Here is a 25,834-nt window from a genome sequence, read left to right on the forward strand (position 1 = left end):
AAGCAGACTCAGTCAGACAGACGCACCTGAGAGAGGTTATCTGAGTCAACCTCAACATATTTGTGCTACAGCTCTGCAGGCTAGGTGACTGTGTGGATGAGGGTCACTGTGTGTGTGGAGCAAAGCTGCTTAACCCGCCGGAACACAATGACACCAGAGCTTATAGGAGCTTGTCTGGAGAACAATTGTGCTGGGCATGCAGGTGTTAGGAGACAAGTGTTTTATGAATGGAGAGCTCACACACACACTAAGAAGACAGAAAAAAACTATTTTCTGTTGGAGATCCTCCAGCCTTTAGCAGGGGGAGGCCTCCACAAAAAGCTGATTACACAAATTCATTTAAAAGGTTTTGGGTCAACAAGTTTCAAGAAGGAAAACTACTGAAAAAAATCTAAACCGTGCGACTTATTCTAGTCACTAGTTTACACTCCTAGTGTAAAATAATATTTCAAAGAAACGCTTGAAATCAGATTTCCCAGGATGACTTTATTTCCTGTTTGGACCTTTTTTCCCGTATATGAGATCCTGATCGTGATATCAGAGCGATTCTTTTGAACTATGGCGTAATTCCACTGAGGCGCTCAGACAGTGAGATGACATAGGCCACTCCCCCCAGTATCGGATGCAGGCGGCTGCTATGGTGGATGTGACAGGCACCAATTATCAATGCCAAATTATTATTCTAAAGAAAAAGGTTGATGCTGGCTCGAGACCAAACACAGATAAAAGCAGGGACACAAAGCAGAATGCCTGACATGTCGCCGTGGTCCACATGAAAATAAGGATCAAAGATGAGGATAAAACCATAATTGACCAGTCAGTAAAGTCTCACCTAAACGCTTCATGTTTAATGTTTAATTGTCTGGAAGCAGGCTATCAGCTTTTATTTAAATAAAAAAAGGAGTTTCTCCCTTTTCTTTAGTTATTTTAATCAGATCTTATTCCACTATAATACAATAACTATTTAATAACCACTTCGACAGCTCTTAAAAATTCCTCCTGTGTATAGCTGACGCTCTGTTTGGACCTTTGGGATGTCACGCTGCTAAGCAGAAGCGCAGTAAATCAGCAACCTTGACATCCTCAAAAGCCTTTAATAAAGTTTGTGAAAAGCTGTGCTGTCTGTTTGAGGCTCGTAAGCCAATTTCTCTGCCTGTGATGAATGCTGTGCTAACCATTTCAGCCCAGAAGGAAAAGGACACTGTTGACCTTTACAGTGATTGCCTGTTCACTGCAATGTAGGAATCTGAGTTATCCACAACACATATCAGAGATATTTAAAATACACATGGCAGCACTGATTTAGAAGTCACTGCTCGGGCCAACACATTGGTATCTGGAATGACATACTAACACATTAAATTACTCATTTCTTTGTATTATATTTATTGATGGTCTTATGACCAACTGAATGCATCAACATTACTTTGACTAAAGAAAAATTTCTTTCATTAGCAGAGATTTTGTGATGTTATGAGCAGTTTTCAGACAGAAACTCCAGATAAAACAGCAGACTATTAACAGAACATCAACCTTTGTTTAATACTAAACAAAGAGATTAAACTAAATGATTTATACACAAATCTCTTGTTGTTGCTTTATTATTGAAGCAGAACTGATAAAACCCTAGACTGAAGAGACAACAAGCAGACCTGGCCTGAGGGAGGGAATAGTTCCCATTCCAGCCTCTATGGTGACCTGCTCTACGTTCTCTAGGACATATAAGAGCATCTATGGGGACTGTGACGAGTGACCACAGGGTAGGGAGGCATTAAAAGCTCAACAAGGGTCTGGGCGGGGGTCTATCTGCAGCTATACCTGCTGGGGTGGGCAGAGCAGGTGATTGTATCTACATCAACATACCATTAAAGCAATTACGACTCCAAACTAAACAGCAACGCCTGGCCAGCCCCATTCTAATGGCTGCAGCGGCTCCCTGGAGACTGGGGATAGGGGGAACCTGATACCTCACACATTGGAGGTATTGAGCCGGACACCACTTAAAGACTCCCTGCTCGACAACTTAAAAGACAGGGACCTGACACACCTGCTATCTGCAACCTGCAATCTGAGAATCCATCACTTCTCCTCTGAAGAGTTAGACTGATGAAAGACATAAATCTTGACACCAATGCAAAGATTTCCGTGAAGCAAACAACAAGGCAACGAATGAATATGAACATTACACACCTCAGTTTTATAGACTAATTTTTATGCATGCTATGACTTATAAAGACCTGACTCAAAATCATCAGTTTAATCAGAACGATTTCCTCTCATTTAAAAATATTTTAAAACCAGAAATCACATATTAATATCAATATAAACTTTAAAAAAAAAACACACTGCTTTCTGATTCTTGTTGGGTTAACAGCTCAAAAAGCAAAGGAAAGCAAACAGCATTCATGATGCTGCTTCGCCGTCTGTTTACTCTTCATTGTTTTCTGATCATTTCTATGCCAGGCTCTGCACAGAAACCTTAAAAAACCTCTAAATCCCCTTTAAAAGCCAGATTTTAGAACATGTAAAACGTATGCTGAACAGCCAGGCTTCAAGAAGATCACATCATCTGACTAAATCCATGACCAGGCCAGACAGCAGCCATTTCACAAGATGTAAATATTCAGATTTCCAGGTGTTTACATTCCCTTGCTCTGTGCACCGCCACACACACAAATGCAAGCAGCAAAAACACACACTGTCTCAGTTAAGACGCAAAAACGAAGAAATAATTCTCCTGTTAGATTAATTTCTGCTAATAATGTCTATTTGTTGGGTATCGTATGTCTGATTAATTAGTAATAATTATTTTGGTAAAACCAAGTTCCACAAACATAAACCATTATTATGATAAAAAAAAAGAAAAGAATAAAAGTAGGCCACTAACTCTGGTGTCCTTCATTTCATGGAGAATGGGGGAATTAACCAAAGACAAGGGGCGATGTCTGAGGCCTCATCTGGAGCGCCTCTTGTTGATCTTACCTCGTTGTAAGACGTCGTGGTCCCCGTCTCCAGGTACAACATGTTGGCGCTTAGATTGAGCAGAGCTGCTGCTGTTTGCTCCACTGGCTCCAGGATTCTACAAATCTCTTTTCCTCACTCTAAAAGGAGTGATGTGGACTACAGATGCAAAGTGGACAAGCAGAAGCCTCTATAGGAATCTATGGGAACTTCATATATACCTGGAAGAGAGGGGAGGGTCTAAGGAGCTACCTGTCCAATAGATGAGTCCACACCCATCTCCAGAAGAAGCACCCTATCCTTAGGCTTCCTTTGAGCTGCTCAGAAGTAAAAGTTGGGAGACAAAATCTGTTTGGTAGCTGCATTCATCTTCAACCATTAAATTCAATTTAGGATTTTGTTTTTCTAAATGTTAATAGCACAGCTTTCAGATTACAACTGCAGCCAGTTCAAAGATGATCTTACAACAAATTACTAGAGAATTAGAAATATTTTTTCATGCAAAAAAGCCTTCAGCGTCATGCTGATGGGAAATACAAGAACTACAGAGGAGTCATCAGGCTGACAGCTGCAGTCTGAGGCTGGGAGAACATGCCTAGTTTGCATAAGAATTGCTCCCCTTCGCAACCCATAATCAGAGGGAACAGGGAGGCCCCTGAAAAACAATGTGACTCCTGTAGATTGCTTGTATTTATCAGAGATGACTGCTGTAGATCTGTTTTGGAAACATGCATTGTTTTTCAGATCCTGTGATGGTGGCAGTGCTGAGCGGCTAGTTCTGTCGTACCTTTGAAAGGTTTGTTAAAACTGACCTCAAGACTGAAGGTGTATGTGCATCTAGCATTCAGTGAGAGGTAAGAAACAGAATCAAACTCATTTGGCCTGTAGCAGGAGAGATTTGATTTGGGTGTGAGCAGAAAAAAATTACTTTAGGTCTAATGGATATCACAAAACTGTTTCCCCTAAATAAATAAACAAGACAAATAATAAAAACCCAAATAAAATAAAATAAAATATAAAATAAAATAAAATAAAATGTGTAAGCCAATCAGATTTATAACTGTCTGACAAACATGGAGTAGAGTAACTCTGTGGATGGAAGCATGAGTGGAGATGAGGGGATAGGGCACAGCTATAAGGCAGAAACTTTGTCCTGTGGTCAGAATGATTTGAAGGCCCCTAAAAAAAACTCAAGCACAGCTATGATGTGAATTGAGCATCTCCAATCACCGGGCACACCCTGTTCAGGGCCGGGGGCTACAGGCCTGCAGGTCAGCCTGCCACAAAAAGCAAATCAACACTTGAAAGAGCTCAATCCAAAAGGGCTCCCAAGGTCCACGGCCTCACTGAGAGCCTGGCCAAACCTTTTGAGGGTGATAATTAGTTTATCTAAACAAACTTTTAATTATGTTAAAACAACACTGATGTTTAAAAAGAATTTAGAGTACTCAGTATCAGGTTACTGTTGTAGTAAAATACAGAACAGTAACATTGTTCCAGAGAAATGGGACAATGGCAACTGATGTCAACAAAGATACTCAATAACAGTTTTATTTAAAGCTGAAATAAAATTAATCTCTAACAGGTGTGTTAGCCTAAGGCTCTTGTAATAATCAACTCAACCTGAATTGTGTAGAGACTGCGCACGGTCACATCTAACTGCATCAACTCAAATGTAACAACAAGAAACTGAAGATCTGCAGGGGATCTGCAGATCCAGGGGCTTAGACAAAAGAACCTTTTCTTAAGTTTTTCCTTTTTAAGAGCCTGTTCCTAAAGTCAGCCAGATTAGTTTAGTATCAGGTGTCAGGCGACAGTGTCTGGAAAGGCACAAGCACCTGAGTTAAGCTGCCATCCACGCTGACAGACGCAGGTAGTCAATGGTACGGCAGAGAGCATCGCTTGGGTGGCAATTCCTAAAAATCCTGCCAATCAACTGCTGCTCTGCTGTCATCCTTTAAATGCCAGAAATAAAGACTATATGTGAACAAGACCAAAGCTGCTTTTCTTAACAGCAAGTGACACATACATATTTTAAAGTCTTATTTCCCAAAAAGAGACAGAAGAGAGAATGAGAGAGAAAGTCAGGCCTATATATGTGTTTTTTTCCAGTGTATCAAAATGATCATCATGTGGCAACTGACGGGGAAAAAAAGCATAAAATGGTACATAAATAATTAATACATTAAAAAAAATCTATTAAAAACACAGATCTGGCCTTAATCGACTATGTCTCCATGCAATCGCAACAAATGTGCGACGAAACAGGGCTAATCCTACGAATATTCATTTGGACCATGAAACGCAGTCACTCCATGAAAAACACATCTTTACATGCTGGAATCGAACTGGTGGAGTTCATTGAAAATCATGTACTATTTACATGTGTCATTCCTTTGGATTAGACATATCCTGATACATAGTTCAGGTTATGTGTATAATTGTGCTCCTTATTGCTCTGAAAATAGTAGGTGGTTAAAGTAGCCAAAACTATTCTCAGGTAAGAGTAGCATTACTTCAAAACACACAACTAAGTAAAATGCATTTGATGAAACAACTACTCATGTACTGAACAAATGCTTGAATGTAATGTCTGATTTATGTTTTAGAAAAGATGTAAACAGACATGTGACTAAAACCATCATGAACATTCAGAATTTGTGATAGTTGGTAGCTAACGCTGATTCATTACTCCAGAGAAAATGTCAAGTATTCTGATGAGCTGATGCAGAACTTAACGAAATGTAGCCCCCCCCCCGCCCTGAATTCTGTTTTATTATGCAACCGCATGCTTTCCAGGGACATGTGTCTAGTCACGTGTTGGATGTATGAAATTGAAATGTAGGAAAATGCTTTTTTCTGAAAGATATTATTATGACTCTAGAAGCTTTTTTGAGTCAGTTGCTGAGCAGTAAAGGGGATCAGAGACAGAGGGGGTGACCTCCAGCAAAGGGCTGTAGGACAGGATTTGAACCTGTGTCAGCTGCTCAACCATAAAAATCCCATTTTTCTTTTTTTTTTTTTAATTAGTATCTTTATGTTTAATACGCATTGATCTCTCCTACAAGTAGCTTTGTCAACATGGTCTGATATTTTTTTCCAAGGATCTTCTCCAGGACATCCTCCAGCTGCAGTTTTTTCATTTTTTCTAGAGACACTTGGGGTAGCTTTTCTTCATTTCTTGGACAACTTTGGTATTTCTGTTGGTCTCTTAGCCGTCTCTGACTTTCTGGAATAGATCTGAACCTCGTCAGATCAGGTGATGGTCAGAATGTGATTGAATGCGTTTGTGTGTGGTCATGTGACTGCACGGCTACGTCTGATTGGTGAAACTGGCAGCATCTCTGGCAAAAACCTCTGAGCACATATAATAAAAAAAAAAAGTGGAGTGCTGTGAAGTAGTGTTTCTTCACCATTTTACTTGAGTAAAAGTAAAAGTATGGTGCAGTAAAACTACTCTTATGGTAGTTTTAGTGGGAGTACTTTTTTTAAAAGTTACTTCAGTAAAGGTAACTCGTTACTACCCTCCTATGGAAGACTAGTAGTAAAAACTAGTAGTAAAACTACCACTGTAAGTAAACAATGTATTATGATAAAACGGAAACAGCGTGACGTTTCATTTTAATGGGTGTCTTTAGGATTAAATGTTAGTTCTGCTCAGTTTAGTAAACTGAAGAAAAATTGCTCATGTGCACAAACAATGAGTGAGGAAGTCACATGTTAGAGGTGTGGTGAAAAACTATGAAACCCAACACAAACATGTAATTAGATTTTAGAGAAGCCATGTGTCGAGTGAGCTACTCCGCAGTGGAGTTGTTCCAACTTTAACCCGAGACCGAAGAAGACCTCAGTCCATCAGCTTAACAGCATCTTCCACGCTCAGCTGATCAGAGCTTTATCTTGGTGTAAAATCAGCTGTTTGGGGTAGGATATAGCGTTTCTGCAGCCACTATTCCTGCTACATTCCTTGGTGTTATTCTACCCTCTTCTTGCTGCGCTCCTTGCAACCCCCACCTTTACCTGAAGAAGACACATACTGATAGATGAGAGCTGGGACCTCTGCAGGAGAGGCAGGTGCTGCGTTAAACTGTTGCCCCGCAGCTACAGAAAAAATCCAGAATAAGAGGAATATCAGATTAGACATAAACCCTACACAATACAAAAAAGTCCCTCGGGGCACCAAATAGTGAGCTGCTTTCTAAACTCGAGAAACAGGCACACCTCAACATGGATGGAAGTGGATGGGGGCTTAAGGTGAGGGTGGGTTGCTCACAGCTTTATTTAAAGCAGATTCTTGATTTGAGAACAACTCTAACGTCGCCATGGCAGCGAGCTCTTTAGCCCCTCACGGATGGTGCCTGAGTTGCTGGCGTGCCAATCATCCAACCACGCCTCACATGGGTGCAAAGGAAAGTGGGTGGTGGGGCCATTAATCACCAGTTCAAGAGAGCACAAGCCCTCTTGGGGATTGCTCAGGATAGCATTACTCAGCTCCTAAAACAAAATTTTTATTTGCTATTTTTTTTCTCTCTGGCTGGACAACGACATTCCAACACTGGGAGGGGAACACACACATCATCCCTGAGCTGAACTGACAAGAGAATGTCCTCACCAAGGCCCAAACACAAGGAAACTCATCTACTACCACAAGTGATTCAGTCATGATGATTCACTTACTTTAGTAGATTTATTCAAAAACCTCATAAACTTTTAAAAAACACAAGTAATTTAAAAATAAAGTATGTGCAAGACCACTACCTGCTAAATGAAGAAAAACTTTAGCTGTGCAACTGCAGCACAGGAGCATTTAAATCTCCAAGTTTCATATCCTGACATAACAAAAAGATGCAGATGCTTCTGTAACGTCCTTCCACCGATGCCCCGTGTTTTTATATGGAGTCAAACTGGAATGTAAAGTTTGTCTCTCGCTCGCTATCAATGCATCAACTCATTTGTTTTTCCAAAAAGGGAAGTGTCACGTGACACTTGGGTGGGTGGGGGGAGGCGGCAGGTCAAGCAAAGCTCAGGCTGCATCAGATATCATCTCCTCACAGACAACATGTCAGACGAGAGCAGATAACCGGTCTTTTTCACTGGTGTGTTGAACTGCTATGTACCACATTTTTATAACTATCCCACGGAAAGTCCACCGTGAATATTCAAAATCAATCTAGATTACGCGTTTTAAAAACTCTGAGATTTACCACGAAAAGCCCCACCAACTCAGACTGAAAGTGACTCTCAGATGGTGAAGATATAATGTGCTCAAAATACCAAACTTACAAGTAATGCAGAATTTTAAGCTACTAAAAAGCTTTCTGAATGGCTTAATATAAATAAATATTAGTAAAACATTGGTACCTATTTCTTTGTGCTACTGATTCAGCACAAAATAAGCTGAAACATCAGTGCTGTCAAAAACATGACAATTACTGGCTGTAGAGAACATTTAATGTTGGAAATAAGTGGCCAATTTGAATCAATGTAATTTTTGTTGTTTTTAATGCCTGGTCATTGTGTGTCTGGGGCAGCAAGCATTACTGGGTTGAAAACAGCATAAAGTAAGCTGGTGCTGTGAAACCTGCATACTTACAGAAACTACCTCATCCGGTTCGTGCATGGTTATGCAGTCCATGCTGATCTGAATGGTGTTTCCTGGAGACCCATCGGCTGGACTGTCAGTGAAGTTCAGCTCAATGGGCTGGACTGAATGAATTGCAGATCTGAAACAAGATGGATATTTTAAAAAACAGCTGCTTTGTATTTTCTTTTGTTGTTATTAGTAAATGTCTGTTTTTTGTGTAATATTTACTCACTGGTCCAGCATTTCAAACAGTTGGTTAAATACATCTTGGCTCAGGAAATCAGTTGCTGGGACAGAATGATTTTCAGCCATACTGGTAAAGAAAGAGCTCTCTCTCCAGGGCAAGCGGGATGAAGGGTCCTTCAGTCTGCACAGATACATGTCTATCAGTTATGATCATTTCATAAGAATTTCATAAGACAATTATTCCAAATAAGCAACCCTGGTCTTATTTTATGAAAAAAGCAGAACTATTTTAATAGGTAGTTTTCAAAATTGCACTGTCAGCAAACATTCAAGATAAAAGTTGAAGTGCAGGGTTGAGATTAGGCCACCCAGCCAGTGGAAGACAGGAGGAGGAGTTCTGCTGGCAGCCATTCATGAAGAGCACTTCCATTGTGAAGAAGTCAGCCTGCATAATACTGAATATTTGTACTACACATAATGGTGATTATGCACCATTCAGACAGAGGCACTTTGACCTGCTCCCTTGAAACTTTACACCTGCTTCGGAGCTCGGCCTGCCATTGTTCCCACTGAAGTGGCGCACGCTGCAGTCTGAGACAGCCGGAATTCCCCCCGTGGTCTATATGATAGCACTGCCACAACTTCTGGTATGTGTACAGCTGGACGAGCTCAGGAGGTGGGTTGATGGGGTGGCCATAATCTGAAGCTGGCACTATTTTAGGTTTTGGAATTTCCCAACGCTGTGTGATGAATGATATTAATACCTGACTTACAAACACAGGCATATCTAATGAAGCAAATAATTCAACTTATGCAGGAGACACACACTCACACCACAAGTTGTAGAACCTCAAAAGACAAGTTTAGTTTGCAGAGGCTTAAAACAATATTACGGGTGAAATACTATTCTGTATTAGCCCAAAAAAAAAAAAAAAAAAAAAAAAATTTAGATAATTTTAGTGTAATTTGTATACACCTGATATTTTATCTGGTTCTTTTTCTTTTCTCTCCCTATCTTTTGCTTTTCCCAGGAACTGCTGATGAAAAACAGCATTTTGGCCAACTCTGGTAAATCTGCCTTAATGTTTATGAAAGTACCTGTAAAATTAAACCAAATAAGTAAACAATACTGATACAATATTATTTAAAAGTAATAGCAATTAAAAAATGTCAACAGTGTTATATTTTTATTTTCCTTTAGTTGAAAAATAAATGCATCATTCTCTTTCCATCCTACAAGTATTTGGTGAACGTTATTTTCATTGAATATTCAGAGGAATTAAGAAATACACTTATTTACTTCTACTCTTACACACAAGAACGCCCACTATAACCCAACTTACCAATGAATGTATTAAAATTGTTTATTTTTCTTACACTGCATAAGCCACCAGAGGAATTCAATTAACTAGATGTTACTAAAAGACAGAAACCAGCAAGCTAGTTAGCTAAAACTGTACCTGTTTTCATATTAGTCACTCAAATGAAACGAAAAATTTTAAGCAGATATAATATTTGTTAAGTAAATTAATAATAAACGGAAATAACCGCCAGCTAAAGACGTTATGAAGTTAACATATTTTATTACTCAAAGCTGTTGTTACACTTACAGAGGAAATTAATTGAGCTGCTAGCATACACGAGGCCTTAGCATGGCACTGGTCATTAAAAAATACACCTAACACTTATTTTAACGGTTACCCTCAGCTACCCAGGTAAAAAAGTAATATACTTTAATGTACTAAAAATGTACTTAATTTTCAGAAAGTACATTTCTAGCACATTTTGACTTTATGTGTTAAAATAAAGTAAACCAAAAATATATTATAAATGTATTAATTAAAAATATATTATTCCCTCAGTAGTACTTCAGTTTACTTAGATAAAGTACACTATGTAGTACTAATACTTAAATTCATATTAAGTATATTCATATAAAATATACTAACACTGAAATATATATAAGTGTTTTATTAGTATATTTACTTATTATGTACTTCGAATGTGTTAAATATAAGTTTAATGTCAGTGTATTTGCATCTACTTTTATCAAGTGCACTTTTAGCACCCTTTCAATAAGTTCACTTTTATAATACTTTTTTTTATATCATTGTTAGCACAGCAGTGTTAAAGTGCACTTAAAATAAGTATATTAATAATTGAATACTACTTCAGTGGTAAATTAGTGTATTCTTGATAAGTACACTATAAACCAGAACAAATTCATCAGTATGTAGCCATTTCTTTTAGTGTGCTAAGATCATTTTAAAATAATGTACAATAACAGTTAATTTCTGCAGCTGACCTTTTCTCTTCAATATTTTAAAATAATGTATTTTACCAGCAAAATGCAACAATGCTGTTATGTAACAATACCTTTTCTAATTGAAAAAATATCCTTACTTTTCTATTTCAATTTTAAAATGTTAGCAATTAGTGTTATAAAGTATTTGGACTATTTCAACAGCACAGTTGTTTTTATGCAATATTTAAAGATCCATCCATTCTCCAAATGTAATGGTGAGTTTTGAATAAACATGAACATCAACAACAGAGTTCCTTTCAATTGACCATGTGCTTTTATATAATGCAGTAGTCACCAGTATTTCTAATAAGAAAACAGTACAACCTTGTGTATTTCTTATCATCACATGGAAAGTACATATTCCAAAGCTTGGATTGTTTCACTTACATTTGACAGCAATCAGAAAACACATTACACTTATGAACATATTAAGATGTGTAGATAACAGGAAATTTGCTTTGCTGCTTGACAGAAAAATTAATCCTTTGAAAGTCTTTGATTTTGCATGAAAACAGTCTGTTAAAGTTCAACATTTTGAGGCCAGGTACAGTGCCTTGCAAAAGTATTCACCCCTACAATTTTGTTTGTGTTTTGTTATACCACAACTGTTATACTAACTGTTTAACAGCACAGTCTTTGTGTGCTTGCCCATGTATGCCTTATCATTTTTACAGACTTAATCCTCTGAAGTTGCCATTTTTGGACATTGTCCACTAGTTTTAAGGCACACCAAGAATACACACTGATATGTAATCCCTATTTCTTACAATTTGGCAGTGGTTTCAGCAATTTTTCTCTAACTTCCCCAGTAACTATTTAATCTCTCTCTACATTATTTGGTAGAGGAATAACATATTGTTTGTCTCTTGATTGGATCAAAACACATTTCCTGTGGAACAGGTCAGTGGGCACCGCATAAACATTCCTAGATTCTGACACCTCAGACATAAAAGTGGAAGCAATGTTCAGTTGACTATCCTTGCAGAGCTGTCCCTCAGTCTTCACAAGCTCCTTTACCAATATACAGTGCAATGACAAATCGCCTGCTCTGAATACTGACATGCAAAGAATTCTACATAATCTTCCATCCTGTAACTCCACTGTTGAGTTGATCCTTTTTTTTAGACTTCTGTTACTGCTGGAATGATACAGTACGCCTTTTACAATGAAACGGTGAAAACAAACACAGTGTTCGACTGTAACACTTAGCAAGTCTTTGATAGCAAGTTTTTCTAATGCTGACAGTTTGTGATGACAGGGATTACCAAAAACCCTGACATTTTCATTCAGGGTAGATGAATTAGAACTTGATACATTGCTGTTTAGGAGATGTGAAAAAATGCATTTCACCCCTTCATTAGCATCTACCATGTACTTTTCGGCTTTTTGTGTTAGACTCCTCCAGCAAAGAAACCTTTTAACTATTTGCTCTGGAACATGTGTTGTCCCATTGAAGTACTGTAACAAAGTGCCATTAAATGATTCAAAGGAAAAGGTTGATGTGGCCCACAAAGGGCCCCAGTTCCTAACACTTGCTGCAAGGTGTGTCAGAAGATGGACATTAAATGTCATATTTGCTGCACCATATAACTTCTCAAACTGCAGTGAGAACTTCTTGAGAGCTCTTTCAGCTACTTCAATATCACAGCGTTTCACCTTTTCTCCCAAAAGAATGTGCATAGCGAACACAAACAGAAAAAGGTGGTTCCAGAACTTCTTTAGTAAGACCCCATTCAGTAAAGGCAGGCAATAGAATAACAGGAATGACCTCCACTCTGATGCTTTCCAATATTTTCTGTCTGCAACAGATCGTGGTACTCTTGTTATCTCAACAGGGGGTTGAATTGCAATGAGCTCTTTGTCAATGCGGTCTGATTTTGCTCCTAAGTACCACTCTTTGTCATGATTTCTTGAGTCAAACCACAGTTTTGCTAATTGCCTTGTCACACCAAGGCAGACACAATGCTGATACTCTGGAACAAATCCATTTATCATTTGAAACTTTGTGAGTTTCATTAATGGTGAAGGTCCTTTTACTCCCATTACTGGACTGTCTGGTGTTGCAGCCATTGCGTGATCAAAATGCTTAGCTTCAGTTCTAAGATGTGGTTTTGGGCCTTTGTTTGTGTAAGGACCACCACCAACATGGTAACAAAAATCACATCCATAAAAGCCATTAAACTGTTTGGTGTTTCTTAGAAGTGGGCGAGCAACTGAATCTGAACTGCATATCAGAGCATACACTTTGGAGACATGTTGTACATTTGCTGAGTCCTTCCATTTAATACCATTTTGTTCTAAAATTTGCAGTTCATCAACAAATGGCTTCAAATATGTTAAGAAGTTTGGCTTCTTCTCGCCAAACCAGAGACAAGGAAGACAGATATTTGCCTTCCGTTCTTTAGGTTCAAGTTCTATAACCTGGCACTGAATGGGCCAAATTTGATACTTTGAACTCCTGAAAACTGGAATTCCATCACAGTTCCAAATTAAAGTTATGTCATCCTCACCTAATTCACCTGATTCTTTGAGTTTATGGTACTCTTCTCCACACTGTATATCTGACATGACATCTGCACATTGCCAGTCTTTTTTTAAACTTTGGTTTTGTTCAAGCAATGTTTTGATTTGTGAATCCAAACTAAGCACTAGAAAGAAACACCCACTTTTGAGACAGCTCTCTGAATCAGTTACTGCATTACAAGCTCCACACTGTAGTTCACTGGTATTATTTACCCCCAAGTAGTTTTCACATGCTGGACAGTAAAAATGGGGGACATAATTTCCATATTGTCCATAAGCTTTGTGAAAAAGGTATGTGGTTACTGGTACCATTCCAGGGAAATGTTCATTAACAATCTTCAGTAGATGTTCCAGTGCCACACCTGTCACATTGTGCCTTAGTACATAAGACATCAGTAAGATTAAACTTTGTCCCTTTGTCAGTGGAGCTCCAGGATACGCTGGATCATCTCCATCCAACAAAAATGTCTCTGCCTGCGAAGACATAAAAAAGACAAGATACTGTAGAAAACTGTTACATTCATCTGCATTAAAAAAGATTGCTTACAGATTTACAGAGAAAACATAATGTACAATAATACATGTTAATAACCTGTTGGTTTGGTGTCTCTTGCTGATCAGTTGGAGTAGCAGGCACATTGCATCCTGGTTGCTTCTCTAACATGTCCTGGCAAAATATAAATGGAAGCATAAATATTTTCATTTTCATTTCCTTTATAGTTTTGACATATAAAACAATACTAGTGCTCCAAAAGATAAGTGGTAGGTACTACAAGTCATATGGTAGTTTTTACATTTAAAGAATTTGCCATGTTGCCTTCTGGGGTTGTTAGCAGAGAGTTATGCAAATGGAATATACACTAGCTTCATATAAAACTGATGTGATTTCAGGGGAAAGGATGAATGTAGTGCCTGTATTCAGTAAATATACAAAATGTGTAACTCCTTGCCCAAACCTAGAAAACAAATTAACTCTATTAACAAATCAGAAACAAGAATACTGAAAAGCACTAATCCTTGGGTGGATGCAAGACAGGGCATCTGTTTCTATCAAGACAGTGAGTTCAAACATTAAGCCAAAACTGCATAATAATGCTTAATAAAAAACAAAATTGTTGTATTGGCGGAATAAAAAACATCAGATTTAAGTCACATTAAGCAAGTTAAGCCACATTTGCATTATATGTGCAGTGAAGATCTAACAGATGGATAATATCCAGGAAAATGGTGACTACAGCTTCACATACTGAAGAACTGTAGCCATCAAGTGCCAATGTAGGCTATAAGTCAGCCACCTGTTAGAAACTTTGTTAGCCTCATGTGGAACTACTAATTTGCTTGAATCACAATGTAAATTAAACATGAATGAATAATGCAATCATACTTTTAAATAGTTATATGTACACTGTAGTTATAATTCTGTGACCAAATGAGACCTTGCTGGTGTTCACTTTCAATACATGTTTATTATCGGTAGCCTATATTACTATTTGTAGACGTCGGTTTAGAAAAATAAAAAGTACTCTATTCACATTTTCTGTATCAATTAAAGGGGTTGTTTTTAGGATAAAAATAAAACTAGTAACTTGTAACTATAGTACCTGTGCTTCTGGTCCGATTTGCATATCTTGTTGATCCCCACAAAATTGAAAAGTGCAGTGTGAGTAGGTGGAGGGTGGCAATTCTAGCACTGGGTGGGTATTTCTGGAGACCCCCTCTCCGGCAGGCTGCATATAATGAAGATATAATACATGGAAATTCTCAAGTGAAGTATTAATGACAATAATACATGTATGTGTCTCATTTTAAGGAAATACACTATAGAGGCTAGGACAATCATTATTTTCATCACGTTTAATTTAATTGAAATGACTATTATACAGAAACTATACATATAGTACAACACAGCAATTAATATCTACAATTTCAATTGCTGGTATTTTAATACCTCTGATGAATCTCTGTTTGGTCTGTCCTGAAGCAGATGCTCTGTTATTGGAGTGACAAGATGCTTTCCTCTCAAACATTCTAAAGATGACTGACCGCTTGGTCCTTCTGCAACAAGGCCCTCATCGGGAACATTCTGATCATGAGACAGCACATCGATTTATTTAACTATAATACTGTAAACATTTAGGGTATGATAAACATAAATAAAATTATGGATGAATAAAAGCTTTAGAGGAAAGTAATATGTATTTTGTGAACCCCTTCATTTTATTTCAGAATGGAAACATAAAACATAATGATCACTGTTTTTACCTGTTTGTTAGTTGTGGGATTGTCTCCTGGATATTCCTCCAGAGAATATGTTCGTTCACCGTTATTTGAAAGTGGAATCTGGGGAGAGCAGTTGCAATGTCAACTTGCATGTAACACTATCTGCAATTCATATTGTTGCAAATGAAAAAAATGGTCTACCTCTTTCAAGACTCCTCTATTGTTAGTTGTACAGGATGCACTGAGGTATTTCTTGTAATTTCCTCTGCAGTTTAAAGTATTCTGCAATGAACAAGACAGTTCTTGCGTTTAAAATGAAGAATTATTCATCTTATTCTATAATCACTGCTGTTGTTGATAATAAATGTGAAAGCTCAAATACCTCGTTCTCCTTTGCTAGCCGTCTGTATTTGGTTGCCTTTGAAGGTTGGCTCGACTCATTCAGCAGATATTCTTTGTAATGTCTTTTGGGTGCCATGTCTGCGGGCGGTTTCTCTAAGCCCGCTAAAATACATCCATGGGTAAAGTAAAGTGCAGAGGGCGCGCGCAGTGTCCTGGATAAAACGTCATCGTAAACGTGCGCATGCGTGCATGGACATTACGGTGTACACAGACTTTAAAAAAAAATGTAATTATATATATATTTTTTTTTGCAAGAACGTCTGCGTCTGACAGACCATTTTCAATGTCAAAATGGAAAATTTGAATGTGGTGGACATTTTCCCAATTGACCCTAAAGTACTCGTGGCGCTGTGCTGCCGCTGATTGGTTACCCCCGAATGCAACGCACTTGAATGTACAGTAGATGCTGAGGGAAGCGTTGTCGCAGTTGAGTTACAATGGCGCAGTTCAAGTTCGGGATGTTTTATTTTAGGGACAACACAATTCACGTCGAAAGTACTGACATTGTGACACCTCAGTACAGACAGCAGCTCGTTCAGGTATTAAAACGGCCGGACCTCTCCAGTGAAGACGGATGGATACAAGTGTGCTGGGGCACCAGGAAAGCACCTAAAAACAAGGTGGCCGCGAAACTGCTCTTACTCGGAGGTTTGTATTGCTCGTACTCGGAGGTTTGTATTGCTCGTACATGGTGTAAAATATCTTTTGAATAACTGTTCTTTCTACTAATGACTAAGTTCAACAAGATAATAGGCAAACTTATCATTCACAAGCTGCATTAGCTAATAACTAGCTAGCTAGCTGTTAGCGGCAGACGGCAGCTAATGCTAGCGTAAATGGTGCTAACTTAGTAACTTCTGCAACTTCAGATGAGATTTTGTGTGAACATTTGTGAGCGTGCTGTGTGGAGAATGTTTAGCAAAATTGCCCACTGTAAAGAAAATAAAAAGAAAAAAATTGTTGGTACAAATTTGTTATGCTAGCACTTGCCAGCCACTAGCCTACTGTTAGTGCTGTTAGTGTTAGTGAATAATTTGCCAGGGGCTCATGCTAATGATTGTTAACGTTAACCTTGTATGTAATTTAATTTTTATGTAACTATGTTTATAAAAAAGACTTAAAGTGACTTGTGTATAATATTAGATTGACTGTGGTGCATTTCACGAGACATACAAAATACCTAAAATATTGAGCAAAAGAGGGAAAAAAAACATGGTTTTGATAGTTTGTCTGATGTATGGTTGTGGTTACAGACAACTACAAGGAGTTGATGGGGAAAAAAGAAGCCTTCCTCAAGGATGAGGACATCTGGCACATGGCAGTTGCAAGGAGAAGGACCACACCATGTACCACAACACGTGATGGAAGCAAACCAAAGGTTATTTTTGTTGCTTGTGTTGGTAGTTTCTTTAGAAAACACACTTTAATTAATAGTTATATTGTGTTGCAACTAGGGATGCCACAATACCACTAATTTTATAGATAGTTCTGACGGCATCCAATTTTGTCCATAACAAAGTCGATAACAGTGTTGCCAACTATTTTCAGTGGGAAGTAGCAAAAGCCTGCAGGAAAAGTCCTGGATGTCTCTAGATAACGTCATGTGCTAATTTGCATATATATGATGGCATGAATTTATTACATATATGCAAAATATAAAAAATATTTTAAATTAAGTTAAACTAAACTGACTGACCAGCGTTTATTTCAAGAGGCTCCTCAATGTGCATCCAAATCTGCCTCTAATGTTAAAAAACTGTTTATACAGGCTGTTGCATCGACTGTAACTGAAGTATCGTGAACAGATAGATGATCATGCACTGGAATAAATTCACTATTGTTAACTAGTAAACTAGTTAAACTCAAATAGTATTTTTAATTGTAACACATAAAATCGTTAATGAATTTATGACACTGTAATACTATGATGTTTTTTAGTTGAAATGTTTTTCTAAAAAATCTCTTCACCAGAAAGCGTCTATGGTAAAGTTCATATGTTGTTGTCATGTAATACATTCTTTCTCTTCTGTACAGAAAAAAAGAATTACTGCAACTTCCAGTCTCACTTCAGATGAAGATGAAACACAGATTGACCCATCACAAGTTTTTCAAACAAATGTAAGTATTTACGGGAATAAGGGAATATTGTGGGAGGATAAGACATATTTTCCTTTATAAGTGGCTTTAGGTTTGACAGCAGTGCAGTTGCAGAAGTGGCTTGTGGCACTCCAGCTGTGTTAGTTTTGAAATACTGACACATTGTATGATATTAAAAGATAAAATTGTGAGTAGTGAGTACTGTTACTCTAGTGAAATATGGTCTGACAATACCTTAATAAGCTGTACAGTAGGTGATAGATTCTACAAACATCTACAAAGATGGATATTTACCCCTCTTGCCTTTGCAGTTTAACATTTTACTTTTTCTGCCCTTTGTTTAAGAAGCCGAAGATGACAAAAGCTGCAAGAGACAGAGCCCTTTCCCAACTGAAATCCTCGCTGCTGAGAAGAAATCCAACAACCTCCACCTCCTTGACAAGTGATGTTGATACAGACATAGACACCAATGTGGACTTATTTGACCCACCTCAGGCTTCAGAATCAACTGTAAGTATTTACAAAACACAAGAAATAAAACTAGAATTAGGGCCCTATTGTTTCCGCGATCACAGAATTGCAGACGGAATCGCGGAATTGAGCAATAAAAACGGAATCTACTTTTTAACACTGAATATCACGGAAAATGACATAATTTGACTGAAATGCTGTTAACGGTGTCAGCGGCACAGATCTCACGCGGTGTTGTTTCAGTGCGCTGCCCTCTCACATGCTGGACCCGGTTCGGCACATAGTTACAACAGTGACAACAGTTCTAATCTGAAACGAGTTATTAACCATTCATTATGGTCTTACTCTCTCTCCTTTCTCCTCCAGCGGTGCCACGGTGCAGAATTACGCACAGGGCTTTCCACTGTATTTATACATTTATAAAAATAATTATAATAATTTTTATTTATAGAGCATTTTCCATCAAAGTGCTGTACAGTTACAGAAGGTTAAAAAACATGTGAAAACAGACACAACAATAACAACAATTCAGAAATGAATGAAAGAAAAGGCAAAAACACCTACTCATACGTGACAGTATACAAGTGGGTCTTAAGCTTGGCTTTAAAGACCTCAACTGAACATGACTGCCTGATGTCCAAGGGAAGACTGTTCACAAAATAGGTGCGCGGAAGGAAAAAGCCCGCTCACCTGCTGTTTTTTTTATTCACCTTTGGGACACTCAGATAATCAATCGTCTGGGAGCGCAAAGGTCGTACAGGTACATAAGTCTTAACAAGGTCTGACATATAGACTGGAGCAAGACCATTTAAAATTTTGTAAGTGAACAACAGCACCTTGAAATCGGCTCTGACCCGAACAGGGAGCCAATGAAGAGAGGCCAATACAGGGCTAACATGTTCATAGCGGGATAGTCCAGTCAGCAAACGGGCTGCTGCGTTTTGGACTAATTGCAGACCACGAATGCTCTTTTTGGGCAGCCCAGATAAAAGCACATTACAATAATCTAACCTTGAAGTTACAAAGGCATGAATAAGAGTCTCTGCGTCTTTCAAAGTGTACAGTACAGTTCACAGTACAGTAATTAGTAATTTGTAAATTACAGTAATTAGACCAATTGATAAAACTTTGAATAATCAGTTGACACTTCTCCTACAAGAAAACAGAATGTAACAATTGTGCGAACGATTACTGGAATTTTTTTCCAGGCTTTGAGATTTAATTGACTCTGGATTATATGTTCACACAGTATCACAGGAACATATAGTTATTTTACACCATGCATTTATTCCATACAGCCACGCTGTCCTTTCCTCCTGCGCTCTGGGAGTGGACAATATGACGGAGAGATGGTGGTGATTAAATTAGATTCTAAGAATATGTTTCTGAAACATCAGCCCGACGCAAAATAAGTACGCATGGGTCAGAGTTAGCTTAGAGCTGCGCACATTCTCCCGTCAAGTTTGTTTTTTAGAGATCACAACCTTGGCGTGAAAAGTCACGTACGCCACTTTCAGCCTCGTTTTGTGCGTACGCAACGGTTATAAATGAGACCCCAGGTGAGTCATACTAACATAGCATTGTTGACATTTTCATTTATGCAGGACCTGGGCCAAGGGGAAAGTGAAGAGGAGAGTGTCCTGATGGATCAGTCCAGATCCAGTGTTGACATGCAACAGGACGTGATGGATGCTCTGAAAGGTATTCATACAAAGAAGAATTGCTTATGTTTTTTTTTTTGTCAGTAATTGTATCGATAGGAGTCTTATCTCTCATATATCTGTGACTTGTGTTTTTTTTCCTTAATGCAGAAATTCCAGCCTTAGTCAAGTGTGTCAGAGATCTTATTACAACCATGAAGAGAATGCCACCTGTCATGGACACTGACAGTACAAGTTCTGGTTCTTCCAGTCCAGCTCCAGAAATGGTATGTTTTGCATTTATACACGTTTTGTAAATACTGCCTTTTTATTACAGGAAACATTTCATCCAAAATTGTTGTAAACTACTTGACTGTTAGCAGTTTTGTCTCTGTAGTCTCGACCCACATTTTGCACGAACTGTATTTGATAGAAACTGTTTTTTTCCATTTCAGCATGCAGTTGTTCAGAAATTATACTTTAATTCATTGAAGACCACTTGCAGAAATTAGAACTCAACTAATATTTGGCATTCAATAGTTCGGCTTTGTCTTTTAAGAAATGCTTTCCTAATACCATTTCTAATAATTGACTAACTCTATTTCCTGGACACAGATTTCCTTGGGCAACACGGGGGTGCAGATCAGCAAAAACTGTTTCCTAAGACTAAACCGAACAAGAATGTCCCTGTTCACACAGGACTTAGCTGTGCTCATCTTTGGGCGGGATGTTTTGGCATCCTCGACTCTCACAGGAAAACCAGGGCCTACTGGAACAGCGAAAGAGCAGCTAAATCCGGAAAAGCTGAGTGCCCTCGTTGGTAAGTATTGGTTAAGTCTATTTTTCCTTATTATCATTTTGTTTTTATGCCTCTACCCTTGCCTTGGCCATAGCCAGAAGCAACATGTTTCAGGTTGTCCTCATGTATGTATGCCCCCTTCTTGCTAATGTGATAACTCTGGAAAAGCATGATTTGTAACACCATTTTATTTGTCCTTTTCTATTTTACAGATACAGTTATTGCTGAATTTCCAGGAACAAATGTGTCTGATGTGAGGGCAGTGATTCGGAGAAAATGTAACAATGAGAATTTTGTGAGCAAAAAGAAACAGTAAGCAGTAACATCAGTAACTGTTTGTAATAGTTTTTGTTTGTTTGTTTTTTGGTGGACATACATTTTGAGTTTTAACAAACTGTGTCAATGTTTCACATGTAAAAGTTTCAAGAGTCAGTTTAATGTTCATCCCTGTCATTACTAGCTTCTCTGCAGTGCACAGCTAGCAGGGTAGTGCTACACAGCTATTGTTTCTTTTTATTTTTTACTTTTATTATTGTTTTTTAGTTAAGTTGTTAAAACTAAAAAGAATTCTCTGGGGTCAGATGATCCAAATTTGAATAAAAATGTTACGATGAAGAGAAACTGTTTGAAAATGTTGTTTTAGATGTTTTTAAAGATGTACTTAAATGTACTTTATTATGCACATTTTCCCTGTAATGCCGTGCATGTTAAAAATAAACTTTTTTTCTATCTCAAGTATGTTCTAATTATTTTTTATGTTTACTTAAAAGTAATTTAAAATTCAAATTAATTATATAAAAAATATACTTTCTGTGTACTGTTGAAGTGTACTTTAATGAAATACATCTAGTGTACTTTCTGCACACATAATTAGTGTACTCAAAGTATATTACTTTTGATGTGCAAAGTATAGTAGTAGTAGTATAGTAGTATACTAATGATATATCATGAGTGCTACTTTAGACATACTAAAGTACAACTTAGTGTGATTATCTGTACTATTTTGAGACACCATTAAGATGAACTATAGTATACTTAAGTACAACTTTTACATTTTTATTTAATTTTTGTAAATGTATTTAAAATGCAATGGCAACACATTATGATTACATTAGAAATACATTTCCAGTATATTCTAAATTTATTAATAGTAATCTGAGATGTTGATTAAAGTATACTTTAAATCGAACTAAAGAACATTATAAATAAGTACAGTATTAGTAGAGGAAAGTGTACTTAAGTATATTTAAGTTGATCTTAATGGTGTCTCAAAATAGTACAGTCAAGTACACTAAGTTGTATTTTAGTATATCTTAAGTAGCAATAATGACATATCATTAGTATACTAAGTACGTTTTTAGTACTCGAAAATAACACACTTTGAGTACAATACTTTTGTGCTCATGAAGTACACTAAGTGTACTTAAATTTAGTATGTTCAAGTATACTTTTTTTTCGCCTGGGTAACATCACCATTACTTACGATCAAATTCTGTCTTCCTTTTGCAGGTGCATTATGTGACCAGATTAATAAAATTACTGCAGGAGAAGATCCTACTGTAAAGTGTTCTTGATGTCTTACAGACCTTTAATAATATCAAGGGAACCAGTGTGTAGCGCGAGGCAATCGAAGATGGCGACCTACTAGCTTAATTATTTACTTACATATTTATTTATGTTGTTTCGTGTCTGTATGATGTCATATTGTATGTATTGTATAATGTCATGTTTATTTGTAATATGTCTCCAATGTGATAATAAAGGTTGTTAAAAAAAAAACACTTACATATTTATTTATTTAAGAATATGTAGGGTGAAATTTGTTTACCAGGAATTTCTGGAAACTAGATTGGTAAAAAAAAACTTTTTTTTTTTTTTTTTTAATGTACCTTTCAATCATTTTACTCGGGAACAGACTGAATGAATGAATTAATGTATTCTATTACTTAGATATTTAATCCAATCTAATGTATAAGAACAACTGCAGGTGACAGACAATACAAATTGGTTATCTAAATAGTTCTGGAGTTAAGCATATGAATCCATTAGAATTTATACTAAAGGCAAACTTAAAAGAGAGATGGAGTAAGAGAGAGAGAGAAAGAGACTGCAGGCAAATATTATTTATTTATTAAGGTGAGGTAAAGATGTGGTCACTTCGGTGTCTAAATAATTTGATTCTGGCTGTAATCCTCTGGTTTTTTTTTTTTTTTTGGTAGAACTTGTTTAATTGAAATCTTATTTATTTGCCTGAAGGCATTTGCTGTTGACCAGAATGAGCGTCAGGTTTGACATGCACAGACATTTAACAAGACTGAAAACACATTTTACACGCATTATTTAAACAGTAAAACTACTGACATTCAGCCCTCAACCCAGATTTATGTTGTATGTTTTTTGTTTGGAATATAAATAAGGTAAATATCTGTACTTTCACCTCTTCGTGAAGTCTACCATCTAAATGTTTAAATGATTGAGATTCCAATTCAGTTGATTACAAACATCAAGAAACTGATTAATTCAGTGTGAATTAATTTCATCACACATGAATATAATGTCATTTAAGTCTTAACTTATAAGCCGATTCTACAAAAATCTAAAATTTCATCAGTCCTTATTCAACATAGCTGTTTAGTTTAAGTAAAACATCACTTGGCTGGGTGATTTTGTCCTTTTACTGGGTGCTGTTTGTCTGCTTTTCAGTGTCTGGTTACTCAGAGTTTTTTTTCAGATAGCCTGAGGCAAAGGCTGTTCAGCATCCACTTAAACACAGAGCAGCGCCTGCAGACGAGACGGGGGCAGAGGTCAGCACTAAACAGGGACGGCCATTGTCTCCTGGCAGGTTGGGCACACCGACCGATGAAAATGCAATCAAAACAAACAGCCCAGCCGATCTGGGCCCCTCTCCAGTGTCATTATTAATCACTTTTCAAAGCCTAAGACCCTTTCCCCCCTCATCTGTCAGCCGTGGCTGGAAGAGGGACATGACTGCTAAACAACAGAAAGCCCCAAAGTTTCTCCTCTTTCTGCCCCCTAACTTTATATAGAAGTAAAACAGTTGAAAAAGAAAGAAAAATAAATAAATAATAATAATAATAGATAAATATAACATTTTAAACTTGCAGTATTTCTATGGACCATCTCTAGATAGATAGATAGATAGATAGATAGATAGATAGATAGATAGATAGATAGATAGATAGATAGATAGACAGATAGATAGATAGATAGATAGATAGATAGAAAGATAGATAGATAGATAATTCTAATTCTCATTAATTAGAATTAGAATCAGGTTCTTATTTTTCTTTTTCTTTGTAATGGTAATGTGATCTATAGGATTCCATTATTTCAATATGTTGTTATTTTGTTTTCTTTAATTTATATATTTTTTTATTTATTCCTTTTTGGGACAGATTTCTATAGGTCTTTTGTCCCAGTTTTTATAATAGGCCACAAGATAAGTAACCTAAACTGAATGTATCACCTGAATTAAGCATCATGATGGTTTCACAGATTATTATCATTGCAGCCTCGCTAAATGCAAAGGACAGTTCGGAGTCCAAACACACAAGTTAGGATCTTGAGCATCGACCGATTGAAATGCACCTGATCAAATTCAGTCATCTAGAACATTTTGATTAAATGAGTCCCATCTTCTAAACAATCTTATACTTTAATGATCAGAAGAAGAACCTTGGATGTCATATGATCTGTCTGTTATTAGCCTTGACTACCCTTTACTCATTGTTGCCATAACTATGCCACATATAAATATATCAGGACTGGACAGCAGCTGAGGATCCAGGCAGATGCAACTGTTCTCAGGTCATTTTGGACCTTTCAAATGATATCAGCCTGAATAGCAGAGCAGGTCAAGCAAAAGCAGGAAGATTTTCAGCGTCTAACTACAATATTATAGATCAGACCAAAAGAAGGAGTAATTATAAGTGCCCCCCGCAGCACATGTTGCTTAAGAAAACTTAATTTTAATGATCAGGTGTGAAAATCTCCTGACCCCAGACACATTCTTAATGTAAAGGAAAATGTTTGTAAATCATCAGTTTCAACAGTATGCGAGTACTTACCGATGAAAGGGAAACTCTGGGTAATACTGCACCGCTGTGTAAGGTGAATTCATGTTGTCATGCCAAACTTCACTTCAAAATGATCAGCATGTCATCGAGGTGCATGTATGAATAACCTGCCTGAGCTACACAAGATTAAATGCAACTCATTAAAAAAACAAAAACAAACCAAAATACCTGTACATACATTCAAATAAATAAATAGACAGGCCTGGATTAAAGTGCCGGAGGGTACAGTGCAGAGTGGAGAAAGTTTGAGAGATGTTTTGAATTTAGGTATTTTTTCTTAGGCTGCCCTACAAATAGGAGGAGCTTGGGTCAGCTCTCTGACCAATCCCCTGCTACAGTTGTATAAGATATCACTCACTCTCTGTTGCTAGGATATAGATATCAAGCAACTACATTTGACCTCTGCGCCCCCTCCAACCCGCCCGACGCATACACAGACACACATACACACAGCTATCGCCCCCATCCTGAGGAGCTCTTCTTGTTCCCTGCTGCTCCATGTGTTCTGACATTTCCACCCATATTCCTGAGCAGTTTTTCAACAGTGGA

The 25,834-nt window shown here is 37.4% G+C and overlaps 3 protein-coding genes across 11 annotated transcripts in view; 1 reads left to right on the forward strand and 2 right to left on the reverse strand.

Moving 5' to 3' along the window:
* tp63 (tumor protein p63) overlaps nucleotides 1-25,344 on the reverse strand; it is a 42,478-nt gene extending 17,134 nt beyond the window's left edge. For 4 of the 8 annotated variants that reach the window (XM_042006866.1, XM_042006865.1, XM_042006871.1 and 1 more), the window contains exons 1-3: nucleotides 25,277-25,344; nucleotides 8,778-8,912; nucleotides 8,555-8,684 (exon numbers count right to left, since the gene is read on the reverse strand). In XM_042006866.1, coding sequence (XP_041862800.1) covers nucleotides 8,555-8,684; nucleotides 8,778-8,912; nucleotides 25,277-25,329 — 318 coding nt within the window. In that variant the 5' untranslated portion in view covers nucleotides 25,330-25,344. Of the gene's footprint in view, nucleotides 1-2,982; nucleotides 3,155-8,554; nucleotides 8,685-8,777; nucleotides 8,913-22,671; nucleotides 22,805-25,276 lie in introns of those variants that run through there. The other 4 variants (XM_042006870.1, XM_042006869.1, XM_042006867.1 and 1 more) reach the window with 3 other exon arrangements.
* Nucleotides 11,292-16,257, reverse strand: LOC121653394. Its single transcript, XM_042006853.1, has 7 exons — nucleotides 16,162-16,257; nucleotides 15,981-16,061; nucleotides 15,822-15,899; nucleotides 15,508-15,642; nucleotides 15,161-15,286; nucleotides 14,152-14,226; nucleotides 11,292-14,033 (listed from the first exon to the last, which is right to left on the reverse strand). Exons 1-7 carry the CDS (start codon nucleotides 16,255-16,257, stop codon nucleotides 11,853-11,855), a joined length of 2,772 nt encoding a protein of 923 aa, XP_041862787.1. The 3' UTR covers nucleotides 11,292-11,852.
* On the forward strand, nucleotides 16,619-21,830 carry LOC121653411. Of its 2 annotated transcripts, none has more exons than XM_042006887.1 (8): nucleotides 16,619-16,829; nucleotides 17,435-17,559; nucleotides 18,216-18,299; nucleotides 18,627-18,788; nucleotides 20,354-20,450; nucleotides 20,561-20,676; nucleotides 21,005-21,209; nucleotides 21,401-21,830. In XM_042006887.1, the coding sequence occupies exons 1-8, from the start codon at nucleotides 16,619-16,621 to the stop codon at nucleotides 21,502-21,504; spliced, it is 1,104 nt and encodes a 367-aa protein (XP_041862821.1). In that variant the 3' UTR covers nucleotides 21,505-21,830. The 2 variants fall into 2 exon arrangements, with proteins under 2 accessions (XP_041862821.1, XP_041862820.1); XM_042006886.1 differs by having other exon boundaries at nucleotides 18,624-18,788; nucleotides 21,401-21,828.
* Nucleotides 25,345-25,834: the final 490 nt, after the last annotated feature.

The sequence above is a fragment of the Melanotaenia boesemani genome, chromosome 14 (assembly GCF_017639745.1).
Source record: "Melanotaenia boesemani isolate fMelBoe1 chromosome 14, fMelBoe1.pri, whole genome shotgun sequence".
NCBI classification, from domain to species: domain Eukaryota; kingdom Metazoa; phylum Chordata; class Actinopteri; order Atheriniformes; family Melanotaeniidae; genus Melanotaenia; species Melanotaenia boesemani.

Bases quoted from the DNA above. Each gene is read 5' to 3' on its own strand.
- LOC121653411 (XM_042006886.1), top strand. From the start codon at position 16,619: ATGGCGCAGTTCAAGTTCGGGATGTTTTATTTTAGGGACAACACAATT. The intron at 16,830-17,434 runs GTTTGTATTGCT...TTGTGGTTACAG, and splicing joins GAAACTGCTCTTACTCGGAG to ACAACTACAAGGAGTTGATG. The intron at 18,300-18,623 runs GTAAGTATTTAC...CCTTTGTTTAAG, and splicing joins CACAAGTTTTTCAAACAAAT to AAGCCGAAGATGACAAAAGC.
- LOC121653394 (XM_042006853.1), bottom strand. From the start codon at position 16,257: ATGGCACCCAAAAGACATTACAAAGAATATCTGCTGAATGAGTCGAGC. The intron at 16,062-16,161 runs GTATTTGAGCTT...TGTTCATTGCAG, and splicing joins GGCTAGCAAAGGAGAACGAG to AATACTTTAAACTGCAGAGG. The intron at 14,034-14,151 runs GTTATTAACATG...ATGTCTTCGCAG, and splicing joins AAGAGACACCAAACCAACAG to GCAGAGACATTTTTGTTGGA.